The sequence below is a fragment of the Copadichromis virginalis genome, linkage group LG22 (genome assembly GCF_057382275.1).
Source record: "Copadichromis virginalis isolate Kocher_CV1m ecotype Utaka linkage group LG22, C_Virginalis_male_GT1.1, whole genome shotgun sequence".
Classification (NCBI taxonomy): Eukaryota; Metazoa; Chordata; class Actinopteri; order Cichliformes; family Cichlidae; genus Copadichromis; species Copadichromis virginalis.
Window position 1 is genome coordinate 19,231,804 of NC_140638.1, and position 22,323 is coordinate 19,254,126.

At 47.1% G+C, this 22,323-nt stretch overlaps 1 protein-coding gene across 3 annotated transcripts; it reads left to right on the forward strand.

The window, feature by feature from the left end:
- The first annotated feature begins 848 nt into the window (after positions 1-848).
- ahdc1 (AT hook, DNA binding motif, containing 1) lies at positions 849-20,499 on the forward strand. 3 transcript variants are annotated; one of them, XM_085446306.1, is made up of 6 exons: positions 849-1,415; positions 12,869-13,063; positions 13,364-14,696; positions 14,832-16,549; positions 17,028-18,762; positions 19,649-20,499. In XM_085446306.1, exons 3-5 carry the CDS (start codon positions 13,485-13,487, stop codon positions 18,754-18,756), a joined length of 4,659 nt encoding a protein of 1,552 aa, XP_085302432.1. In that variant the 5' UTR covers positions 849-1,415; positions 12,869-13,063; positions 13,364-13,484; the 3' UTR covers positions 18,757-18,762; positions 19,649-20,499. The 3 variants fall into 3 exon arrangements, with proteins under 3 accessions (XP_085302432.1, XP_085302434.1, XP_085302433.1); XM_085446308.1 differs by having other exon boundaries at positions 19,723-20,499; XM_085446307.1 differs by having other exon boundaries at positions 12,869-12,982.
- The last annotated feature ends 1,824 nt before the right edge of the window (positions 20,500-22,323 follow it).

The following is a 22,323-nucleotide window of genomic DNA, read 5'->3' on the forward strand; positions in this document are numbered from 1 at the left end:
TGTGTAAATAAATATACCCACGTGATCTGCAAAACCATTGTTTGATATGTGAATACAGGACTAGAACAAATAGTTATAGTTATAAACTTAATGGGTATTAAACAAAATATTTGTAATGTGCACATTTTATTGAGCAAGGTTAATATCAATGTAGAGTAAATGCATGGCAGTCTTTTGCAGCGTGTTCATTGTGGATGTTATCACTATGACAATGAAAATACCAACCATCAGTCAGCCTCAGCGGCTGTGTAATTGTTGCATCAGCAATTCCCCTGAATTTACCAAAGATTGTTAACGATTTCCAACAAAGAGACACAAAAATGTTTGAATAGTTTCTAGAAAAGTGATGAAGGAATGAAAAAAAGAAACCTGATACTTGCTATGAGTCATTCAATGGATAACTCTTGATCCAGGAACGTATAGTGGATCTGGAAGATACTATGATCAGTAAATCTTTATTAATTCCTTCATTTGTTTCAGTAAATCAATTTAATTTCACATTAATCCATTGCTGATTGTTATAATATTAGTTATTTACTCTTTACTTTGGGATTCCTTTACCAGTGCCTAACGTTTATGCATCACCTGAGTATGATGCTGTACTTTACTTCATATTACTTGAAGCATTATCTACCACAGAGCCCTGAATAAGCTGTTATTAGAAAGTTATTAATAACAAATGTTTCATAAACCATCGGGTCTTTATGGTTTATGATATTGTTGCTGCTGTTTGCGCTCTCTCTAACGTCACCGTGACTCGCTTTCTTTCTTCAGAAGACTACTGTTCCCATAGTTCCAGAGGTGTAAAGTAAAGGCAGCTACGGTTGCCCGGATGGCTTTGACAGTCAGGCACGTTGGAGAGGCACAGCCGAGACCGGAGCGCACGAGAGACAGAGAGCTGGAATTGCAGAGGCAGAGACGCACGGGCGCACGGTCGATTTTCGCCTCCCGCATAGTGGGGAGTCCCGCGCCTGTCACCCCAAACCGAAGCACAGTGTTCGCAAGCGGCTGTGTCAGCACCTGAATTAGAAAGAGGACGGTGAAGCAGCACCCCTGCTCCTTATTTTTTACATTTTCTCCCCTTTCTGTTTTTTTGCTTTCCCGTCTTTTGTGGTGCAGATATTGATGTGAGCCAGAGGAGCGGTTTTTCTGTTGAGCCGCTCGAGACGGTGGCGCGCGGCGGGAGAATACAGCGTTTACATTGATGTGGGAGGACTATCTCCTTCCGACACGGGGAGCTGAGATGAAGGGGGAATGCTGTTCGCTGACGGCTGCAGCCGTCAAGGCAACGGCTCCGTGACCCGGGCGGGAAGAGGAGTGAGCGCCGCCGCCGACAGCTGCGCGAGCCCCTAGCCAGCGTTGACACCGCAACAGCTCCAGCGGGCAGCGCGAGCCCCCAGACTCTGTGTCCCTTGGTGAGTGCGCGACCTATGTACAAAACATTCAAATTTTGCTCGCCGTCCACTCAGCCAGCTGTGCTGCGCACCTCTGGCTTTCTTTCTGAGTTTTAAAAAAAATGTTTTTCTTACACTAACCTCATCGGCGCAGTCACCTGGACGGAGCTCTGCATGCGTGCCGCTCGTGCTGCTGGGTCATCTGGGCTTTACTGTGGGCATGCAGCGTGTGTGTGGTTAGACCTTAAATGATGATGTTCAGACACACGCGCGTGCGCTCACACACACACATACACACGCGCGTGCGCGCAGTGTAGTTCCGTGCGTGAACCCAGTGTACCCTCACCTATTTTTCCTCACTATTTGCAAGATTCTCACCTCTTAGCCTCATTATCACTGAATATATATGTACAGTGAAGGTAGGGCAGCAGTGTACAGTAGCACCCCGGGTACTGTCACACTGCTGACACACAAACACAGACCCACACACACATATGTTCTCTTCTGTTCGTTTAATGTCTGCACAGATTTTTTACCTGTGGGTCAGCTTGATTGGACTTTTCTAATATCTATATATTTACATATCAGTGTGCATGTAGTACAGATGTAGCTGTGAGCACAACTCCTGCTGGCGGACAGATGTTTTTCTGAAGCAGAGCATCCATCCAGCCCTCTGGTTTCCTTCTCGGCAGCCCCCCAGATCTGTCACGGCAATAAGGCAGGACGCAGCAGCAGCACATCCTGCAGTGGCAACAGAGGCAGTGTGTTGGAGACAAGGCATACTCATGGTGGTGATTATCAGCTCTTGTCTGTGGTTTAGTAGAAAAGGAGGGAGGGGGTGCAAAGAAAAAAAGGAGAGAGAGAGGGTGCAGAGGAAGTGCAAGAAAGGAGAAGAAGAGGGGATGAGAGAAGTCAATGTCAGTGTCTGGGCAGTGACAGTTCGTTATTTAAGGGCCCCTCAGAGACGTGCACAGGCTGCCCTAGTGCAGGTGCTGTTAGTATGCAGAGTGATGCTCTGTCTGTCTGTCTGTCTGTTTCTCACTCACACAGTCTCACTCTCTCAGTGGCTGGTTGAAGAGTGAGTTCTCTTTTTGGCAGGTCCACTTGGACATAATGAATAATTTCAACCCTCTGAATGCTGGAATGAAAAGGAAATGGCCTTACCTTGGCATTCAGCCGCTGTCTGTCAGACTTGTCTTGAGTGCATGGTAGTGTGTGTGTGTGTGTTTGAGAGAGTGAGTGACAAACAGAGGGAATGTGAACATATAACAGCTTAGGCCCATTGTGCTTCCTACCTGTGTGAGCGGGGCTAGTTGTCATAGCAACGGCCTTGTAGCTCCGTTGATGTTCCTCCTGTCCTCATTGGCAGGGTCAGCGCACCTAACACACCACATCTCGTCTCAAATCTGAGTGTGTGTGTGCTTTGGAGGTACCTTTTGTTTGTGCCTTGCTGCAGTTTGTAGGCGTATAGGTTGATGGCACAGACAAGTCAGTGTGTGTGTGTGCGTGTTTTGAATGTGTGTGTCTGTGTGCGTGTAACAAAGATACACCCTGCTGATATGACAGCCGACAGCTCAACCAATCACCTGTTTCCTCTCTCTCTGCCTATCAGCATGTGAGGTTGCCATAGTCAGACGTCCCCTTGATATGGAGGTCGTCATGGAGATGGAGAAGACAGAATGGACGCACATATTCACCTATAAGCGCACGCACACACACACGCACATAAACACACACACACGGGCATGGAATGGTACAGTATAGCCACTGACTTCCACTGATTTCTCAGTGTCTTGGCAAGTTTTGAGCTAAGCAGGATGGTGCAACCTGTTGAATGGAGGTTTTGATGCATCAACTCTGCACACAGGGCTTTTCACGTCAGAGCCAGGATCATTGAGTAAAACTCTCTGTGGTCTTGTGACAAATCATCTGCTTAAGTTGAGCCGCACACACAAATCGGGATGCACCTTTATATTGGCCAAATATCTAACATAAAATAATGTTTACCAATTTTGTGCTGGCTAAACCTTCAAAGATATTGTGAGGATGATTCGAAAGACTTTGAAACAGTTGAGTTATTTTTGTCATACTGGAGATTTCCGTTTCTTTGTTGTCAAGGTGTAATAAATAACTACAAAAAACAAAAGAGAAAAAAAAACAGAAAAATGCCACCATTCTGGCAAATTTTTATAAAAATCTGCACTGGCTCATAGCTTCATAATTGGTGCATTCTTGAATGCAAACAGCGGAGATTAAATCTGAAAGGATATCCTATAGGAGATTGGATCTGTTCAAATGCTTATTCTCCAAAAAGAAAGGACTCTCCTTAGTTCTGCAAAGCATCTGCCTTCTAGCTGTGTGCAAAACTGGCTGAATGCAACAAAGTGAAGTTTTTTTTGTTTTTTTTTAAACAACAGCTGAAGATCATTGTGGCTCTCAACTCTGAACCCTTCACAGCAGCACTCAGGGAAAAGGGAATTTAAACCATTATCTTAAATGAGTCCAGCAATTAATAATACTTTGTACTTGAAATGCCTCCCAAAATACAGAAGTAATTGATTGCAGAGCACAGATTAACCAACACACCACAAATAAGCCATTCACTGTCCTCAAAGCAACAGAATTTGGTTGGATAGCGTTCAGAGTTGTTAGCAGTTCTCTCTAAAGCTGGGATTTTCACCTCGATTTGCCCAGAGGCCATCTTTATGCAATGACAGGAGGCCAGAGGCCAGTTAATAAACAAACAATAATATTTCTAGTATAAAACAAATAAACATTAAAAAGACCCAACCTTTTTTTTAAGACCTATGTAACATATCATACTGCATCCAGTTGTTCCACTGTGCTTTAGCTCCAAACGGTTACATGTAAACCACTCAAACACAACCTGAACCTCTTCAGTCAGTTTTATTAAAGGAGTTAGCCAGCTGGCATCCTCTGGTGGGTCTGATTTGTCCTCTGAGCCTAAGTTGAGTATCGCCATACAAACAAAATTAATGCTTATTTTGCTGTTGTTTCTAAATCATTGGTGGAAAAAAAGGAGGAAAAAAAACTGACATCATGTACTAAAAGACCTCTAAATGAAATGTAGAGTGAAAGGACATGTTTGGGCATATTTAAAAACTTTTTCTCTGCAACAAGCCACTATTGGCAAAAAATAATAATTAGTCACTACTTTGTCCTTGGGGTGAAGGGTTCCGTCTTTTATGACTCTTTTTAATCTAATGGTTACCTGAAGTGAAATAGCTTTTGCCACAGGCAGGTAAACGTGGTTCAACTCCCCCACACACACACACACACACACACACACACACACACACACACACACACACACGCACGGATGCACCCACACACACAGCAACCGTTTAGCATTAGTGTAAGCAGTGTTTGTATGCTCCATTCTGTCACCTCCCACACGATACATTCATAAAACGGCTCCTCCGCGCCAAAAGCGGTGACTCAAGAGGAGACATCTACCCTTCTCTTTTTCTCTCGCCTCCTTCCTTCCTTTAACCCCACTGCTCTCCATACACCTGTCCTCCAGTCAGTGCCACCCTCCTCCCCCAACACACCTTTCTTTTTTCCTCCTTTCACTTGTCTTTTTCACTCCTTCAGCCTCTCCTTTCCTATATGTCCTTCCTCATCCCAAGTCCTCATTCTCTTCATCCCCCTTACCCCTACCTCCCATACCCCCCCTCCAACGGGTCTGGTTGCAGCCGGTTTGAGTCTGACAGTGGAGAGGAAGCACCGACCTCTCACCTCCGGAGGATGGAGCGAGGTGCGGCGGGGTGTGGGGATAGGCAAGAGGAGAGGGATGATGGAGGGCAGTGGGGTGGAGGGGGAGGCTGCTGAGGGAGAAGGCGAGAGAGAGGTCAAAGAACAGGAGGGATTTGTGAGGGAAGAGAGCTGGGGGAAGGGACGGAGGGAGGGAGAGCACATGAGACAGAGAGAGGACAGAGGGGTCAGGAAGGAGAAAGGGTGATAAATGAAGGGAGAGCGGCAAAGATGGAAGTATGGGGAGGGAAGGATTGACCGGCGCAGAAGGGATGAGAAGGAAAGAAAGACAGAGTGTGAAGCTGCTGTGTACCTCCCTAACAAGCTGGACAGAATCAGCTCAATTATTAAAGAGGAGCGAGAGATGGGGAAAACACGCAGACACAGACGTACACGCACGCACAAGAAGCATCTCTCCGTGTCTGGGCACACAACACGATCGCATCATCATTATCGCAGACACACACACACCTATCTGCACATGTGCAGCTTTGTGTTTCTTAGAGTTTCTGTCTTTTTTTTTTTTTTTTTACAGCTGTGTGTGAGTATACATGTGTCTGGGTATGTGTGTTTAAAAACAGTGAGTCAGAGGATAAGCAGAGACTTGTTAGTGATTCTCCTCAACACGCACCCCCCCCCCACCCCCCTACTAAACCCCCCCCCCCCCCCCCCCACTACCCAATTTGGCTTCAGCGCCGTCTCAACGTTCCACCAGCGTGGCTTCAATGTCGTCCCATCAATATGAACAGATAATCAGAGCACTAAGGGGTCTGTCTATAAATCCCCACTGTGAGTATAGTTCTCACCCTCTTCCCTTCCTTTCTTCTCTACCCTTCTTGTCTGTCTTCCTCCCTCCTCCTCCTCATCTTCCTCTCTCTTGCCCGTTCCACCCTTGTTTCTAGTTCTCTTTCTTCTTTCCCTTTTCCCTCCTTCTCTGAGGAAGTGTATGCCCCCAAGGGACGAAAAGATTCGCTACCTTCCAAGAGAGAAAGAGATTGTGAGCGGCTCTCTCTCGATATATATGTGTGTGTGTGTCTATGTGTGAATGTGTGTCCTCCACATATGTGCGTGCCAGGATGATAGTGTGTGCGTGCGTGAGAGTGAGAACACACACTTCCTGAGACGGAAAGGGAGACGGCGAGAGAGAGAGAGCGAGGCAGGGGATGAGCAAGTGAGGAGCAAGTGAGAGACTGAAAGCAGGAGGCTGTGGAGGGGGGAGGAGAGAGAAAGAGATAAGAGAGAAAGACAGAGACTAGTCGGGGAGAAGGGGGAAGATGGATGAATGCACTGCGCACCATTGTGTGTGTGTGTGTGTGTGTGTGTGTGTGTGAGAGAGAGAGAGAGAGCAATGGTAAAGAGATGCAGGTAGACAGAGAGGGACGGAAGGGTTTCTTATCCTCTCAGCAGAAGTCATAATTTCTTAGAGCGTGCACAGATGTGTGTATGTGTGTTTCGTGTGCATGCCTCATTGTGTTTGTGTCTGAAAGTGTTACCTCGCACAGGCTTGAGGCCAAGAACCACAGCACAGAGAGGTACAGTGGTGTAGCGCTGGTGTGTAGTGTCAGCCGTACACGTGTGTCTGTGCGTGCGTGCGCGCTTTCTGAGAAATGTGTATGTTGAGGCTGTGGCTGATGAGCTGTCAGTACCTACAGTTGGAATGTTCACAAGGCGGCCATTGTTGTTCAAACAGCCAGCAGCCTTCTCCTTGGCAACGGGCGCTGCAGCAGCGTCTCCCACAGCAACTGTGGAACAGGAGTATGGAGGGAGGAGGAGGAGGAGTCAGGAAGTCAGGGCCGCAGCACGGAGGCCCCTCTCCAAAACACTGGCCTCAAGGTCTGAGTGTGTGTCGGGGTCCAAGCATCTGGTTTGTGTGTCCTCAATGTGTGCGCTGGATGTGCGTGACTGTTTTCACGTGTGCCGGTATGTGTGGCTGTTAAGTGTGGGTTTTCATCAGTGTCAGCGTGTAGCGTGCTTCAGCGTGTGTGTCTGCGTGTGTGCGCACCTGTGTGAACTGTAAGTGGGAGTGTTTCTGTATTTGCACCTAAGTGGTTGGTTTCATCTTCCTGTATTTGCATGTGTTTGTGTATGTGTGTGTATGTGTGTGTGTTTTTCCAGACATATCCCTGTGTATGTGTGTCCTTGTTCATGTGTTTCAATGCGTGCGCACATGTGCACACTCCTCGCTGTTCCCAGCTGGCGCAGTTGGTCACATGACCCGAATGAGGGGCGGCCATCAGCAGCGCCAGTAAACTGCCTGCAGGAGAGTGAGAGAGAGAGAGAGAGAGAGAGAGGAGAGAGTGTCAGGCTGAGTTGAAGATGAGGAAGGGGGTGTTGGGGAGTGGGAGCTGTGGGAGAGAAACTAGGGGCAGGAGGTGGGTGGTAGTGGTGGTGCGAGAGTGGGGGGTACTGGGGAGATGAGAGAAGGAACAGTGAGAAAGAGGAGTGAGGAGGGGCTAAGGAAGGAAGGGGTAATACGGTCCTGCTCGTCTTAAAATAACTACAGCATGTAGGTTCCTGCAGAAACAACAGGAGAGAGACAGGCAGACAGTGAGACAGTCAAATGGGGGGTGTTGTTGGTGGTAGTGGTGGTGGAGGGTCCTGGTTTTGTGTTGTCTAGTGTTTGGAGCTACTTCTTCAATCCCCTGTGTGCATCCTTGGCTGAGCTGCCACTGTATCTGCTCTGTGTGAAGTCTGTTTACGTTAGATGCGTTTCTGTCTGTCTGCCTCTTTTTGTTTGTCTGCACATATGGTTTATGTGTTGGTCTCTGCTCATTGATATGCTTTGTGTGCATCCTTGGTGTGTGTACGTGCGTGTGTTCGTGCGTGCGCGCACACGCCTACTCTTGGCAGGAGATACAGCGCGCGCACTGATGATGGAGATCATTAGGAATTTCCTGCAGCTGGGAAGGTGGTTGCAGAGGGGGGGGGGGCAGCAGGACGGGTGGGATGTGAGTGGGTGAGAAAGAGAGGAGAGGTCAGAGTGAAAGAAGTGTGGGTGGGTGGGTGTATGCGTGTTTGGGGGGGGGGTCTGTATGTAAAGGGTGTTCCTTGGACTGTCTGTGTTTGACTGACGTGTGTGGATGGAGCTGCAGCTCACCAGGGTTCGGTTTTGTTCTGAGGGGATGTTGATGGTAATTTGTGTGCGGGGATGTCGGCGGTCTGTACGTAACACCGCTTTGGCACACTTACCAGCACCTCGAGCTCTCAGACAACCCAGGTCTGCTGATCAGAAGAGTTTGCATATGGTTAAAGCTTAGCTGCTCACTGTTTTTGCCTGTTGGGCTGCAGTGCACTGCAGTTGAGACAGGACCTTATAACTTGAGTTTTACTCTTTGTTTATTGAGTTAAATTAAAACTTTTGAGAAATTGGCTAAACTAATAAAGATTCAATACTGAAAACTTTTTTTGGAAGGGAAAAAATACCTATTATCCAAATGTCAGACAGCTATTTTAAAGCTGATGTCTAAGTTCTGTTTAGGTTTAGCTCATGTTAAATGAGGATATTCTTGTGTATTGTAATGCAGCTCAGAATGAACAAAGTTAAGTCTTCCTTCAGACTAATGGAAAGAAACTGCTCACATTTAGTACTTTTACTCTTCCAGACTTTCTCTTCTGGGCATTTATGCAAATTAGCGCATATTTAACAGGATAATACCTCATTAACATAAGTTAACATAAAATTTCATAAACTTGTATTGTCTCACTACAAGGAATTGACTGATAAGTCACGGTGACTTACTACTAATGCTCCAACTTTTTGCCTGTAAATACTACTTTCCAATAAAAATGTGTTGACATTTTTACAATTCGTAGCTTTAGAGTCTCTCACACTCTGAGCTGGAGCTCTCCACTTTACATACACCAGACTCTTCAGTTTTATTCCCGTCTATATTCTGAAGAGAGATTTGTCCCTATATTGTTCAGAGGTTGATTTATAGTATGATTTAATCATAAAAATGTTTTCCTTTTCTGGTTGTGAACAGCATTTTCCAATTTATAAAGTGCCAAACGACATTCCCTTTGACTCTGCAGATAAATATTATAATGTAACAAGAATTGTGATCCTGGCTTTATCTGGTGTTCAGTTTTCCCTTCTGGAAAAGTAGGCAGATTAGTTCATATTTAGATAGATAATGCCTTATTTGCATACGTAAACCTGAAACCTCAGCAGAACTTCCAGTACGTACAAAAACACCTTCATGTAAGTAATCAAGTGTGGCATATCGATTTACCTGTATTGTCTTTCCTTAACCCTTGAAAACCTACTAGGAGTAACCCTTGAAGGTCTTTTCTGAACTGAGCAGTTTCTGTCATATTTCAGGCCCAACAAAATGACTGGATCTGAATTTATGAGGGTGGACTTCGCTTTTCTTACTAACCACGTCTTCACTGATATATACTAAGGTGTCAAAACTCATCATACAGGGTAGATCGTCAAATGTTGCATTTATGGGCCAAAGTGTTAAAGTGCAACATCAAGTAATGCTCCTATATGGTACTGACACTACGTAATGTGTAATGTGTGAAGCTGGAGCGACAGCGCCAGTCAACGACTCAACAAGTTGCTTGGTCACAGTGTCTCATTGAGAAGTGTTGGATAACCGAACGTTATATTCTGGATATCAAACCAATCGCAAACAAGCAAACAATAAAGCCTCGCATCTACAAAGACTTAAAATTATGATCAAATAGCCAAATGTGAGCAATATCAGCCTTGCATTCACCTATGGAAAAGGGGTAAACACCCCAAAACCGCTGCCTGCACGCGTGTCTGCTACATTTTTAGAAAGTACACACACTGTTGCTGTGTTTTTCTCATGTTTCCGTTCACCGATGATTTCCGTGGAAGGATTTTATTGTTGCGTGTATGTTTGTTGGAGCCGAAGGTTGGGGTTGCGTCAGGGTTGAGGTGATGGAGCGACGAGAGCCTGACGGTGTAGTCGAGCCGCTGCGCGGTGTCACTCAGCCTCTGCGGACCCCTTGACCCACTTCCCCCTCCCCACCTCTCATGCTTCTCTGCTGGCCTCACATACACTTTTTCCATCTTGCTCCCTCTGTTTCATCCCCCCTTCTTCTTCTTATCTGTCTAAACCTCTCGGTGGAGCCCCCTCCTCCCCTCACCACCTCTCTCTCTCTCTCTCTCACTCACTCTCTTCTCTATGTCCCCCCCCCTCCCTTACACCCCCCCATGCTGTTTCGGTGCTGCTGCCTGTCTCTTAGCAACAACTGCACACCCGTTAGAGCTCAGTGAGTGCTTTTACAAACACACCCAGGAAGACACACTTATACACGAGCACACTGGTGCGTGCGCGCACAAACACAACCATACACACTGGTTCTAGTTCCTCATTGAGGGTTTCTGCTGGCAGGCCTGTGAGTCTGCAAGCCTTTGTGGCAGTGAGATAGATGGGAACAGAATAGATATGCTTTACAGCTACCATGTACAGAGTCATTGCGCCTCTTAGACTACGCACCAACAGGCCAGTGGCCCAAACTGGAAATTGAGAGGTTCGAGTCTCTCTCTTTCTGTGTCGCTCCCTCTGTTTCCTTTCCCCCGCGCTTGCACAATTAGACCTAAAAGTTTTCCGAGAAAAAAAAAGAAAATGTGCAAGATGAAAACTGTTCAAACAGTATCATTCATACGAGAGCTGCTCTTTGTGAAACAGATTCAACAGATCATCATGTGGGAGCAGCGCGCACCCTCGGCTGTTTTCACAGAGACAATACTACGCGACTGTGTGTTCCAAAGCCCCAGAGCCATTCACAGCAAAAAATGCACCAAAACGCATTCGCTACGTATGACGGTGATTACATTGGAATGGCGGCTGATGGATGCCAGGAGTGTTTGCTTAAAACAATGAATCACAGTGGGAGCATTTGATTGGCTGGCATCTAAAACCCTGTCAGAAAACCCCCCGCAGAGCACAGTAGAGGGATATTTGCATGTTTGTCTTTGTTTGGCGTGTGATCGTGCATGGGTTCACATGTGTGCGTGATATGTCTGTCTTTATGTGTAAATCGATGTGCGAGTGTGTGGGAGGATGGAGCTGTGGGGGCATGTTTTGCATGCGCGTTTGCGTGCTGGCATGTGTCGCTGGTGCGTGTGCGCCTCTGAGTGACAGCGCGTGCACGCATGTGTGTGCGTGAGCGCAGCGAGCGCATGTGACGCAATGCTTAATTAAAGCATGTGCTCTTCTTGTTCTCTCACAAACTGGTCAGATGAAGCCTTAATTAATGAGCGCTGTTAATTAGACGAGAGAGAAAGTGAGAATGAAAGTGGGAGAGGCGGAGGAGGGGTGGGGGAGTCTGAGGTAGCGCTGGTAATGGGGGGGGGGGCTGTGTGGGTGAGAGGGGGGTTAAAGAAAGTATGTTTAGCGTGTTTGTGTTCATCTCCATGTTCGTCTGTCCTAGTTGTGTCATTCCTCAGAGCAGCAGAGCACCGAGGTTTGCTCTGCTCCATGTGTGCAGCCGCAAAACTCTGCTACAGCGAAACTCTCCCACTTCTTCTCCTCTACTCCCTCTACTCTTTTGTCTTCCTCTCGCCTCCTCTTCACCAACTTTTGCTCCCTCATTTTGCCAAAAATCTGTCTGCCTGTCTCTGCCCCGCTACCGACTCGATCATATCTTTCACCTTCCTGTTCTTCTTCTTCTTTTTTCTCTCACTCTTTTCATATGTTCTCACCCATTCACTCTCCCATTCTCCCATGTCTCACACTCCCCCTTTCTCCATCCCCGCCTTTCTCTCTCTCTCCCTGTCCTTCACCCTCCCTCCTAATCAGAGCCATATGTTGGAGAGGGAGGCAGGGAGATCTGACGATGGACATAATTGTGTTGAATGTAGACCGTGCGGTACAGTGTTGGGAGTCAGCCGTGTGCGTATGTATAAATTAAGTTTGCAAATGTTGCATTTACTTGTGATTGGATGCAGTCACATGTGAGTCTCACACCACATGGGGCTGAGATTTCACAGCACTTCTGCCTGCACTTCTCCCCATGCTTTGGGTTTCTATAATCCCTCCATCGCTCCTGTCTTTCTGTCACCTTCATCTCTCCATCCTCTTAACACCTCTCCATTCACCACCTCTCTGCTTCCCCCTGGTGGATGTGATTATTCACACATTCTCATTCTTGTTGCACCCTCAGAGTCTAGAGCTTTGTAATGCATTTGGAATAGTTTTGGTGAAACGTGGCACGAGCAGTGACAGTGTGTGTGTATGTGTGTGTGGGCGCACGCACCCATGTCTGCTGTGCGACATGATTCAACAGTTGAATTTCTTTGCATTTTTCAACAACATATACGTCCTCTCACTCAAATATCGCACATGCGGCAAAAACATTACTGTCGCGTATTGATGATCCTCTGAGTATTTATACCAGCATACGCTTGTACCCACACTATGCTGGAACACATCAGAATGAAACACTAACTACAATTAGACTTTAAAAATTTATACTGCAAGTCATCCTCCAAAATAATTGCATGAGATAGTGCAGCCCGCACCAAAATACTGATTCTAGTCTGGCCTGATGCATGCTGTGACATCATGTACTAATCTCTTTTTCTCTTGTTCTTTCTGCTCCACCCTCCTCCTTTCTTTTTTCTCCTTTCATTTCCCCCCACTCCGCATTTTCCTCCACCTTCTTCAACTCTTTGTCCCTTCCCCCTGTCTGTATCTCTATCTTTCTTTCTCTCACTCCAGCAACCATGGGCAAAAGACAGGAGCAGAGGGGAGAGGGAGAAGTATGTGAGCTCTCCACTGCAGTATTGATGACCCAATGATCCCCTGCAGAACAGAGCCAGTCAGGCAGACAGAGTGAGGCTCAACTCAGAATCAAAATCAGAATCAGTGCCATGATCGTTTGGTAAAAGCAACAAATTGAACAGGATATGAATGGTAAATGTAATCTAATGTTGTAATGCTGCTGTGTGGGTGGCACAGTTAATAGAGGAGAGTGCATCATGGATTAGGTTTATGGCCCATTGCCAAAAATGTTGACGATTCGATTTCACAATCGCAATTACATCTCTGCAAATTTTTCTACGTGTTCCATAATTTATGCTTAGCAAAAGCCATTTTTGGGGGTGGGGAGACTCATGGGGTTTGGATTAAATGTCTTAAATTCAAGGAGGAGGTTTTAACATATTTATGGGCTTACTTTTCAGTTGGTAATATTGTTTTCGTATCTGTCTTTAGGTTTTTGAGTCTTCTTGCCAGCTGTTAGAGGACGACAGCTACAAAGAAGAAATACCCATTTACATAAATCTGAAAACATCCATCTTTTCCCTGCCTCAGTGCCAGCAAAACTGTGTCCTGAATGAGTAGCTTATCAGATCACCTGCATTCAGGCCAAACTGGGGCTCCAGTGGGCTGTGGTGAGGCTCGGGCTGAAGAAAAGGGGTGTGTGCCGGGGCTCGAGGAGCTTGAAGCGCTCGAAGGAGCGGAGTTCTGGACCAGGGAGCTCACGCTCCAGGGGGGGTTCCAGGATCCTTCTCATGATGGACTGACGCTGGTAACATCCGACCACATTCCCTCCTCCTCTCCGTCTGCCCTGGCCAACGGCCTCCATCTTCAGAGGAGGCTGGGGCACAGCAGTTGCCGGCGGCGGCAGACAGAGACTCACACGACTGCTGAGACACATACGTTTGCAGAGACGTTTCGAAACATGCAAACACACATAGACCCAGATGTGCATGCACAGGCTTTTTCTCATGCAAATATGGAGAACTGTGGACTCACGGATGTGAACTCACACGCAGCTTCTGTAGGGCCAGAACTCTCCAAATCTCTTACACCAGAGGCCATACACTCACCGCAGCCCTTGTCTTTGGCGCTAGGCAATCATCCTGCCTCCACCAATCAGCTGGCAGCCCCGGTCCGAACTGCAGAGACAGACGTGCCCTCAACATTTTGTCCAGTCCCTGCTGGTCCAAACTCAAACACTGACTCCTCCCCACTTCCCATAGAGACAGAAAAAAAGTATGCACTCCGTAGCTCTGGACGTCCCCGCTTTCCCTGTCACCTGCGCAAATCCTCACGCCTCCGCAGAAGCATTGAGGATGGGGAAAAAAAAGCAGGGAGGGAAAAGGGAGGAGAGGAGGATGAGGAAGTATTAGAGGAAAAGATCTGGAGGGTAAAAGAGGAGGAGGTGGCAGTTGGTGATAAAGAAGAGCATTCATCTGTGGAGGCTGTTCTCCCTGCAGTTACCAGTCACACAGACACTGCTCTTGCTCTAACTGTACCTAAACCTGTTCCTAAAGCTATACCTAAACCTGGTCCCAGACTCGGCTATAGACCTGGACCTAAATCCAGGTCCAGGCCCTCAACGAAACCTGTTCATAAAGCAGGCCCTAAAAGTGTAATGAAACAGCGTCAGGCAGCCCAGGCTATCCACGATCACGCTACTCCTCATCTCTCATTTGGGAACACGCCCACAATCCCTGGATCTCTGCTAACGATGAAGGAGGAACCCGTTGCGGAGTTGAGGGTATGTCCTCCCAGTAATGGCAGACGTGGGCGTTTTGTTGGTGTAAGTTTATTTTTTAGTCACATATCGCTGCATCACCACTTCTTTTTGACATTACATATAACGTCATATTATTCACTAATGAACATTGAGTCAATTTGCTGTCGCAGCTGTTTTACCTTTGTGTCTGCTTTACAGGTGAGGAGGATTGTTGTCAAAGTGGCACGCATTCCAGTCAGCCTTAGCCGGCGACAGAAGAGCTACAAAATTTCTAATCTGGAAACGATCACGGGGACGGAAAAGAGTAATGATGGCAACGTGGAGGGCTCAGAGGCAGCCCGAGAGCCAACTGCGCTCCTCCGAATGAAAAACAACGGAAAGAGTGTGATGGTGATGTTCCCTCCCGGAGAGCTCCCTGTTATCCTCAAACGCAGGCGGGGACGACCGCCTAAACAGCCCCTGCCAGGAATACAGGGGGAGCCTCCAAATGCTGGGAACCCTGGTGGTAATGGAGACCAGCCCAAGAAGCCCCGAAGGCGGCGACGGACTAAACTCCCTTATCCTTATCCATCCTATGTTAATGACACGAATGATGTGAAAACCGAATATGGGGATGTTCTCTCCAAACTGGCCTTTTTAAACCGCCAGCCTCCTGTGACTGGCCGCTGCTCCCCCCCTCGTTGCTGGACACCTAGTGAGCCAGAAAGTTTTCATACCCCCTCAGAAAACCCTGGAATATCCACCCTGCTCCACCGGCTCACTGGGTTTAGACGCCCACGGGGTGGCAGAGGAGGAGGTGTTGGACGGGGAGGAGGAGCAGCAGGGGGGATCAGAGGCAGAGAGTGTAATAAGAGCACCTTCAGTGACTTCTTTGAATCTATCGGAAAAAAGCGGAAACTGAGCCCCCTGTCTGAGCATGGATTACCTAGGAAAAGAGGGAAGGGTGTGGGTGGAGGTGGGGTGGGCAGAGGAGGCGGTGTAGTAGGAACAGTGCCTGGGGGTGAGAAAATAGTCAGGAGGAGACGTATGAAAAAAAATGGTGCATTCAAAGGGAGTGGGGTGTCCATGGGGCAAGACTGGCCCAATGGGGCAGGTGGCTGGGGTGAAGAGGGACCTATGGATAAACAGAAAGGCTTGGGTGGGTATCAGCTCTGTGGAACTCCAAGGGGGGGCTTCTCCTCCTGTGAGCTTGGACGGGGAGGTGCCTACAGCAGCCCAGGTGGGAGCAGAGGGGTTGGGCCAGCTGGGGAGGACTCACAAGGCCTCTTCGCTGGTTATTTCCGATCACTGCTCGACTCTGATGATTCCTCGGACCTGCTGGACATCTCCTCCGCACAGTCTGACCCCCGCAAAGCTTCATCTACCCCTGGATACGAGCCATCCAGCCCAGCTACCAGTCACAACTGGTCTACCGCATTCTCTAAGTGGAGCACTAAGGGTGCAAGTTCTGGGGCGGAGGGTTCAGGCCAGACACCTGGCTCCTCAAGCAGGCCTCCATATAGCTATGCCAGCCTTGCCCAAACATCCCCCACCACTTCTACCTATCCTAAATCCACTCCTCCATCTCTCTCACACTCTCCTAGCTCCCCCCATCCCGCCTCTTATGGCCACTACTCTTCTGGCTACTCCTGCTCCTCTCCTGTGGTGCCACAGAGATCCTCAGACTGCAGCTGGTCTGGTAACAACATTGGCAAGGCCAACCCTGTCGGTCCAATGGGTTATTCTAGCTATCAAGCCACAGCCAAGCGGGGCTACGGTGGATATCCAAGTGCAAGTCATTCCTCTGCAATGCGGGGGGACTCAACAGGGCCGACGTCACCTGGAGGAGGATACATGTCTGTGGCCAAAAGTAGCCCCTTCAGCTCCTTCTCCCTAGAGGGTTACAAACAATACAACCCCAATCAGTGGAACTTCAGGTAAATCACTTCTACCACTCAGGTGTCATTAAAAGAAATCCTACATTAACTAATGGAAGTAAATCTTAAATTATCACACAAACATTTGACTTGGTTTTAATGAAACTTAAATGTAAATGTAGGTAATTAAATATTTTATTTGACAATAAACAAAAAAAAGGTGCAAATCAGGCTTTTAGATATCTGAAAAACCCGATCACGTCTGATGATTATATTTCTCAGGATGAATGTTTCACTCCAGCATGCAATTTTCAATATCACCATGCCCGCCTTGTGAAAATTAAAATTTTGGCTAAATATTCCTCATCCTTACCCAGCTTACAAGTGCACTGTCATAGCCTGCCACTGAGATTTCTCCTGTTACTGATTTGTGAAACTGCAACAAAGAGCAGTGAAAACTCTTTTGCACAAATACTGCTTAAGTGTTTTTATTTATTGTATAATACATGTTGGTATTCTTATTATTTATTTTTTTCAGACAAGGTTACAGTGGCTGGTCAACAGACAGCTTTGGACCTCAGTACCATGGCTATAGTGAATATGGATCCAATGAGTCCAAAGACATCTTGGATATCTCAAACTACACCCCCCAGAAGGCCAAGCGACAACCTTTCCCTGAAAGTTTGTCAGAATCTTCTTCTGACTCTTCACATCTTGGCTCCACAGCCACTAATAGTGGCCCTAGTTCCACATGTGGCACGTACAAACAGAATGAGGTTGTTTCTGTTAGTGGAGAAGGGGGCCAGTCAAGTCTGTCCAGCCTGGAGAAGCTGATGATGGACTGGCATGAGAGTGCCTCGGGACCTTCTTATAACTGGAGCCAGAATGTCCTCTTCCAGGGCGGGGGGACCAACAAACCCGGCCGTGGTCGCAGGAAACGGACTGAGCCACATTTAGAAAAAGAAGGAGTTTCTGCTTTGCACTCTGATTCCCCATCCAGTCCCTCACCAACACCTGCTCCTGGACCTAAGCGCGGAGGGGTCGGAGGACGGGGCAGGGGGTCGAGAGGAGGCAGAGGAGGTCTGTCTCCCTGTCAGAGGGAGAGGCCAGCGGGATCCAAAGGGAGGGGCAAGGCTGCGTCTACGTCAGCGGTGGGACCAGCGGTGTCTGCTGTAGGTCCAGAGGGGTCCGGGCTGTTTCAGGAAGGGCTGGATTATTACAGTGGAGACAGTAGCAGCCTTTCTCCTTTGGCCACTCCTAATCCTGCGCCACCTTCCAGCTACCTCCAGGACCCCTGTGAGTACCCCTCCCCCTATTCTGCCCACCCCTCCACACCATCCTCTGAGGAGCGATATCCGGCTTTATACCCTGGAGAATCCTCCTCTTCCCTCTCACCCAGTGTTTCCTCTCCCCCTTATCCACCCAAGCCCACCCCTCCTCCACACCAGTCCTACCACCTTGTCCCCTCCAGGACCTTCTCCCCCTCTTGCTCCCCCTCACCACGGCTAACACCCCACTGCGGCACTGCACTCAGTCCCTCGCACCGCCCCCCTCTGAAAGACCCCCAGTTTTCGCAGTACGACTCGCCCAGCTACTGCAGCTCCCCCTACTGGTACGGACAGACATCGCACAGCGGCAGCCCAAGCCCACACGCTCACTCAAATACAGCTGTGCACGCACACAGCAACCCGCACGCAAGTCCACATGGGAGCACACCGGCTAATTCGCTCTCTAGCCCAAATGCAAACACGCACACACATCTGACTCCAACTCCGCACGACGCACATCATCCCAGCACACAGCCCCACCTGAGCTCACACACAAACACGCATCCAACATCGCACCTACAGAGCAGCCCTCTCTCGCACTCCAACAATCAACCCCACCTCAATGCACACACCAACCTCAACACCCACCTCCCTTCGCATACACACTCCAACCCCAGCCCCGGCCTCCATTGCCATGCAACACCTATGCTTTATGAGGAGCGCAGCCCTCCCGCCGCCATTACCCCACACAAGCGGGATATGACCTCCCACGCCATGAGCACGGCCCATCGGCAGGGGCCCTTGCCTCACTCCCCGTACCCCAAACCTCCCCTGGACTCCTCGCCCCATCAGGAGGACACTAGTGGCTACTCTGTGCCCCAGCAATCCTACCAAGGCATGGGACACCGCTACCCCTCCCAGGCGGCTCAGGGTGGCGGGGTGCTGTGCCAGCTCCTGGACCCAGCCGGTGATGACAGCTTCAGCGTCACAAGCCTGTAACGGCAGGTGAGTGACTGTCGAGGACAACGTAGGTATGGAAAAGGGTGGAAATGCATAAATAGATCCATAAACTGTTAAGCAATGAATGTTACATAATATTCAACTGGATGTAGAAGCAAAATCTTTTTTTTTATTACTGTTTTGTTATTATTAGACTTACCCCATAAACATGATCATAAAAGGCCAATTCATATCTTCAGTGTATCTAGAACACCAACAGTAAAGGCAGCTTAAAAGACGATGTGTGCTGATAGCACTTATTTGCAGAGCAACACTAACAACAGTATTTTTGTCGAATGATAAATGGAACAGGTCACCTTTTAGTAATAACCCATCAAAAACAATTTAAGCCTCGTCGTGCGAAGCTTATATCTGTGTGCATGAGCAATTTTGTGCCAAGCAACTTTTACAGTAAAAGACGCTACCTTTAATCTGTTTTTGAGCTAATGGGGGGAAAGGACATCAATAATAAAATTGTTTCTTTTCTTTTTTTTAGATCTAAGATACAAAATACTTTAAAAAGGGTGTAGGATGGTCTCAAACCAAACCAAACAATGCTAAAGACATGGGTTCAAAGTTGCATGTTTGAGCCCTGCTCTGCACACTCTCTAGAACCACATTTGCACATTCTTTTTGCCAATTTAATGGAGGTTACAGGTGAATTTGAATGTGTTTTGCTGCAGTTTGTATTTCAAAACCTCTCTAGCTTGTTAAACCCCATATATTTATCTTTAGGCTGAAATGCAAAAGTGCAATTTTCATCAAAATGGACACATCGCTCTGACTAAAATATCCTAAAAATCTTTGTTTTTTTAATAGAAAGTGTCTCATATTACTTTTATTGTCTCTTCTGATCTCTTGTTGTCTCTCCCTCTCTCCGTTTTCCTTTCAGGTGCATTCGATTCAAGCTTTTACAGATTTGCAAACATTTTTTCTTTTTCTTTTCTTTCTTTTCCTTTTTTTAAGGGGACTTCTTTGTGAGGGACTGCGAAATGAAGGGTGAGAATTTAGCTGCCAGCTTTTGGACAGTTAAAGCTTTAATTCTCCAGCACTGACAATCAAGATCAACTCACGTACTCGAGCATGCACATACACAAATGCACACGCACGCGCAAACGCGAGACACGCTTGCGCGGATTTGTTCACTACCTAAACAGGACCACATGAAGTCGTACGTGTGCGCACTCACACGCTGGAATGAGGGAACGGCCAGGAGGAGCTGACAGATGAATACCAGACGCTGACGGACAAAGACAAACCTATCTCCTCATCCCTTGGAGTCCTGCTGTGATACATGGAGGACTCTGTTTCCCTTGGAAGTCTAACTCACCAAATCTTTGCGTTATTTATTTTATTTTTTCCCTGTATCTGCAATGTGGGCAAACTAAGATCACACTACTCGCTCTTTCTCTCTGTGTTTATTTCCCCTGTTTTCTCTCCTCCTCTGCTAAACCAGCAACTGTGTTCTGCTCTCAGCTCTGCATTTCTGTCTTGTGCCCAAACTCGAACCGCATCTGAGCCCGAATCAACTTCTGAAATGCCATAAGCCTAGCAAATGTCCCTCTCTGTGCACTCCTTGTGTTGTGTCCCATAAGAGAAAAAGTGGACTCAATCAGTTTCTGCTCTTGAAATACCAGCATCTGTACATATGACTCCAGCTCCAAGCCAGGGGGCCTCTCTTTCGCTGTGAAGGCCCATCATCAACTTGCCCTCCTCTGCGTTCTGCCATGGTTTCTCTGCTCTGTGGGGTGGGTGGGAGGGAGGGGTGGGGGGTTGGGGATACTGCAGCATGGAGACTTAACATCCTGTGTTTTGCTGTTTTAACTACAAGGGAAAGAGACATTGAAATTACACAACGGCCCCAAAGAGACTCTTGTTTTCTCTGTGTGAGTTTGAGACGGAGCGGCTGCGTTCGTGTGACATGCATGTTTTTGTGTGTACGTGTGCCTACATGTGCGTGTATGGGCGTGTGCGTGTGTGTGCCTGTGGGGTCAAAAGGAGTGAAGCTTCCCAGACACCAAAGTCTTGGCGGGGCCTAATTCTTTCTTTCACTCTCTCCCTTCTTTTTTCTGTGGTCTTGTGTTGTTTGGTGGTTTTTGTGATGAAAAAAAATAAATAAATTGTATATCTGTCTGTTACATATCATGTATGTATCTGAGGTGCAAAATATTTAAATACACATTCTGTTCTTGCCATTGGTAATCTCGTCTATAGCATTGAGCTTCTTTGCCGGATTAAGGGGGGAGGTGTGAGTGTGTTTGTGTGTGGCTGTGTTTTAGAGCCTCCCTGAGTATTGGGCTTTGCCCAGGCTGTCTGGGACTGTGAGCGAGTGTGCGAGCGAGCGAGTTCACTCAAGGACACAATTCGACAGGGAGTGAAAGGGAGGGGAGGAGAGGAATAGATGGTGGGGAGAGAGCAGGGGAGGATACGTTGGAGGGAAAAGAAAGAAACCAGACTGAGGAAATCAGAAAAAGGTGTTGAATTGGTTCTTAAAGCCATTAAAACAAAACAAAAAAAATGCGCAAAATTGTAGTTTCACAATTCATCCAAATAAGGAAATGTTTTAAAGCAAGCAACCAAAGACTGCTGGTACAGGAGAGAGCTGACAGGAAAGGAACCCATGCCTATTTCATGCCCTCGCAGGGAAACTTGCTACTATACGGCAAATACTGTACATCTGCAGCTTGTGTATATGCATGTGCATGCCAGACAGAGAATTAGAGAGAAAGAAAGCAGATGGGCTAAGTTTACTGGCTGCATTTTGTGTACAGTTTGTCAACAGACTGACTAAATAGACTCAGACATGGCCGGAGGAAATGTGTTTGCTGTGACATTCCACTGTATGGTGGAAGGGTGCACGAACTGTCAACAACATTACATGACAGACCGAGAGGGGGATGGTGCAGAGCGACAGCTCTCTTTCAGACTTTTCTTTTGTGTGGCATTTCTATAAAACACTGCAATTTCATTTATATGCAACTGCTTCGTTTTTGTGTGTGTTTAATTTAGGGAAAATCGCAGCCAATTTCATCCCACACCAGAAGCAAATCTAATAACAATAATCTGTCATTATCGGTACAATAATTTCTCAAGTTAAGCAGAGGTAACACTAGAAGCCATCCATTTCTATTATTTAGCATATTTGTGGACATTTTAGGGGTTTATTAATGAAAATGTCCTAAACTATATCATGGAAACACATTTATATAATTGCATCATTTTACTCAGATGCCATTCATTTTGTATTTATACTCCAGCATACAAGAAAGAACCTAAAATTACTTAAAACTGGGTTAACACACCGATAAGTATGGTTTGTGATAAATAGATGTATAGAATATGAAGATTTCTGATGCCAAGTAGCCTAGGACATTAATGTGGAGCAAAATGAGCATTTAGAGTTCTAGTATAAACTTTCCAAACTTCAATAAAAGTACAGACCACAGGCAGTGATTGTGCATCTTAAATATGACAGCCTGGAGTTTTATTTATTTATTCAATATTTTTTAATACCCTAATAATAAATTTATATGACTCACACTGGTATGGTGGAAGAATATCAGTAGT

Excerpts from the sequence above, each read along its gene's own strand:
- ahdc1 (XM_085446306.1), top strand. The coding sequence starts at position 13,485 with ATGAGTAGCTTATCAGATCACCTGCATTCAGGCCAAACTGGGGCTCCA. Across the intron at positions 14,697-14,831 it reads GACGTGGGCGTTTTGTTGGT|GTGAGGAGGATTGTTGTCAA; the intron begins GTAAGTTTATTT and ends TCTGCTTTACAG. Across the intron at positions 16,550-17,027 it reads CCCAATCAGTGGAACTTCAG|ACAAGGTTACAGTGGCTGGT; the intron begins GTAAATCACTTC and ends TATTTTTTTCAG.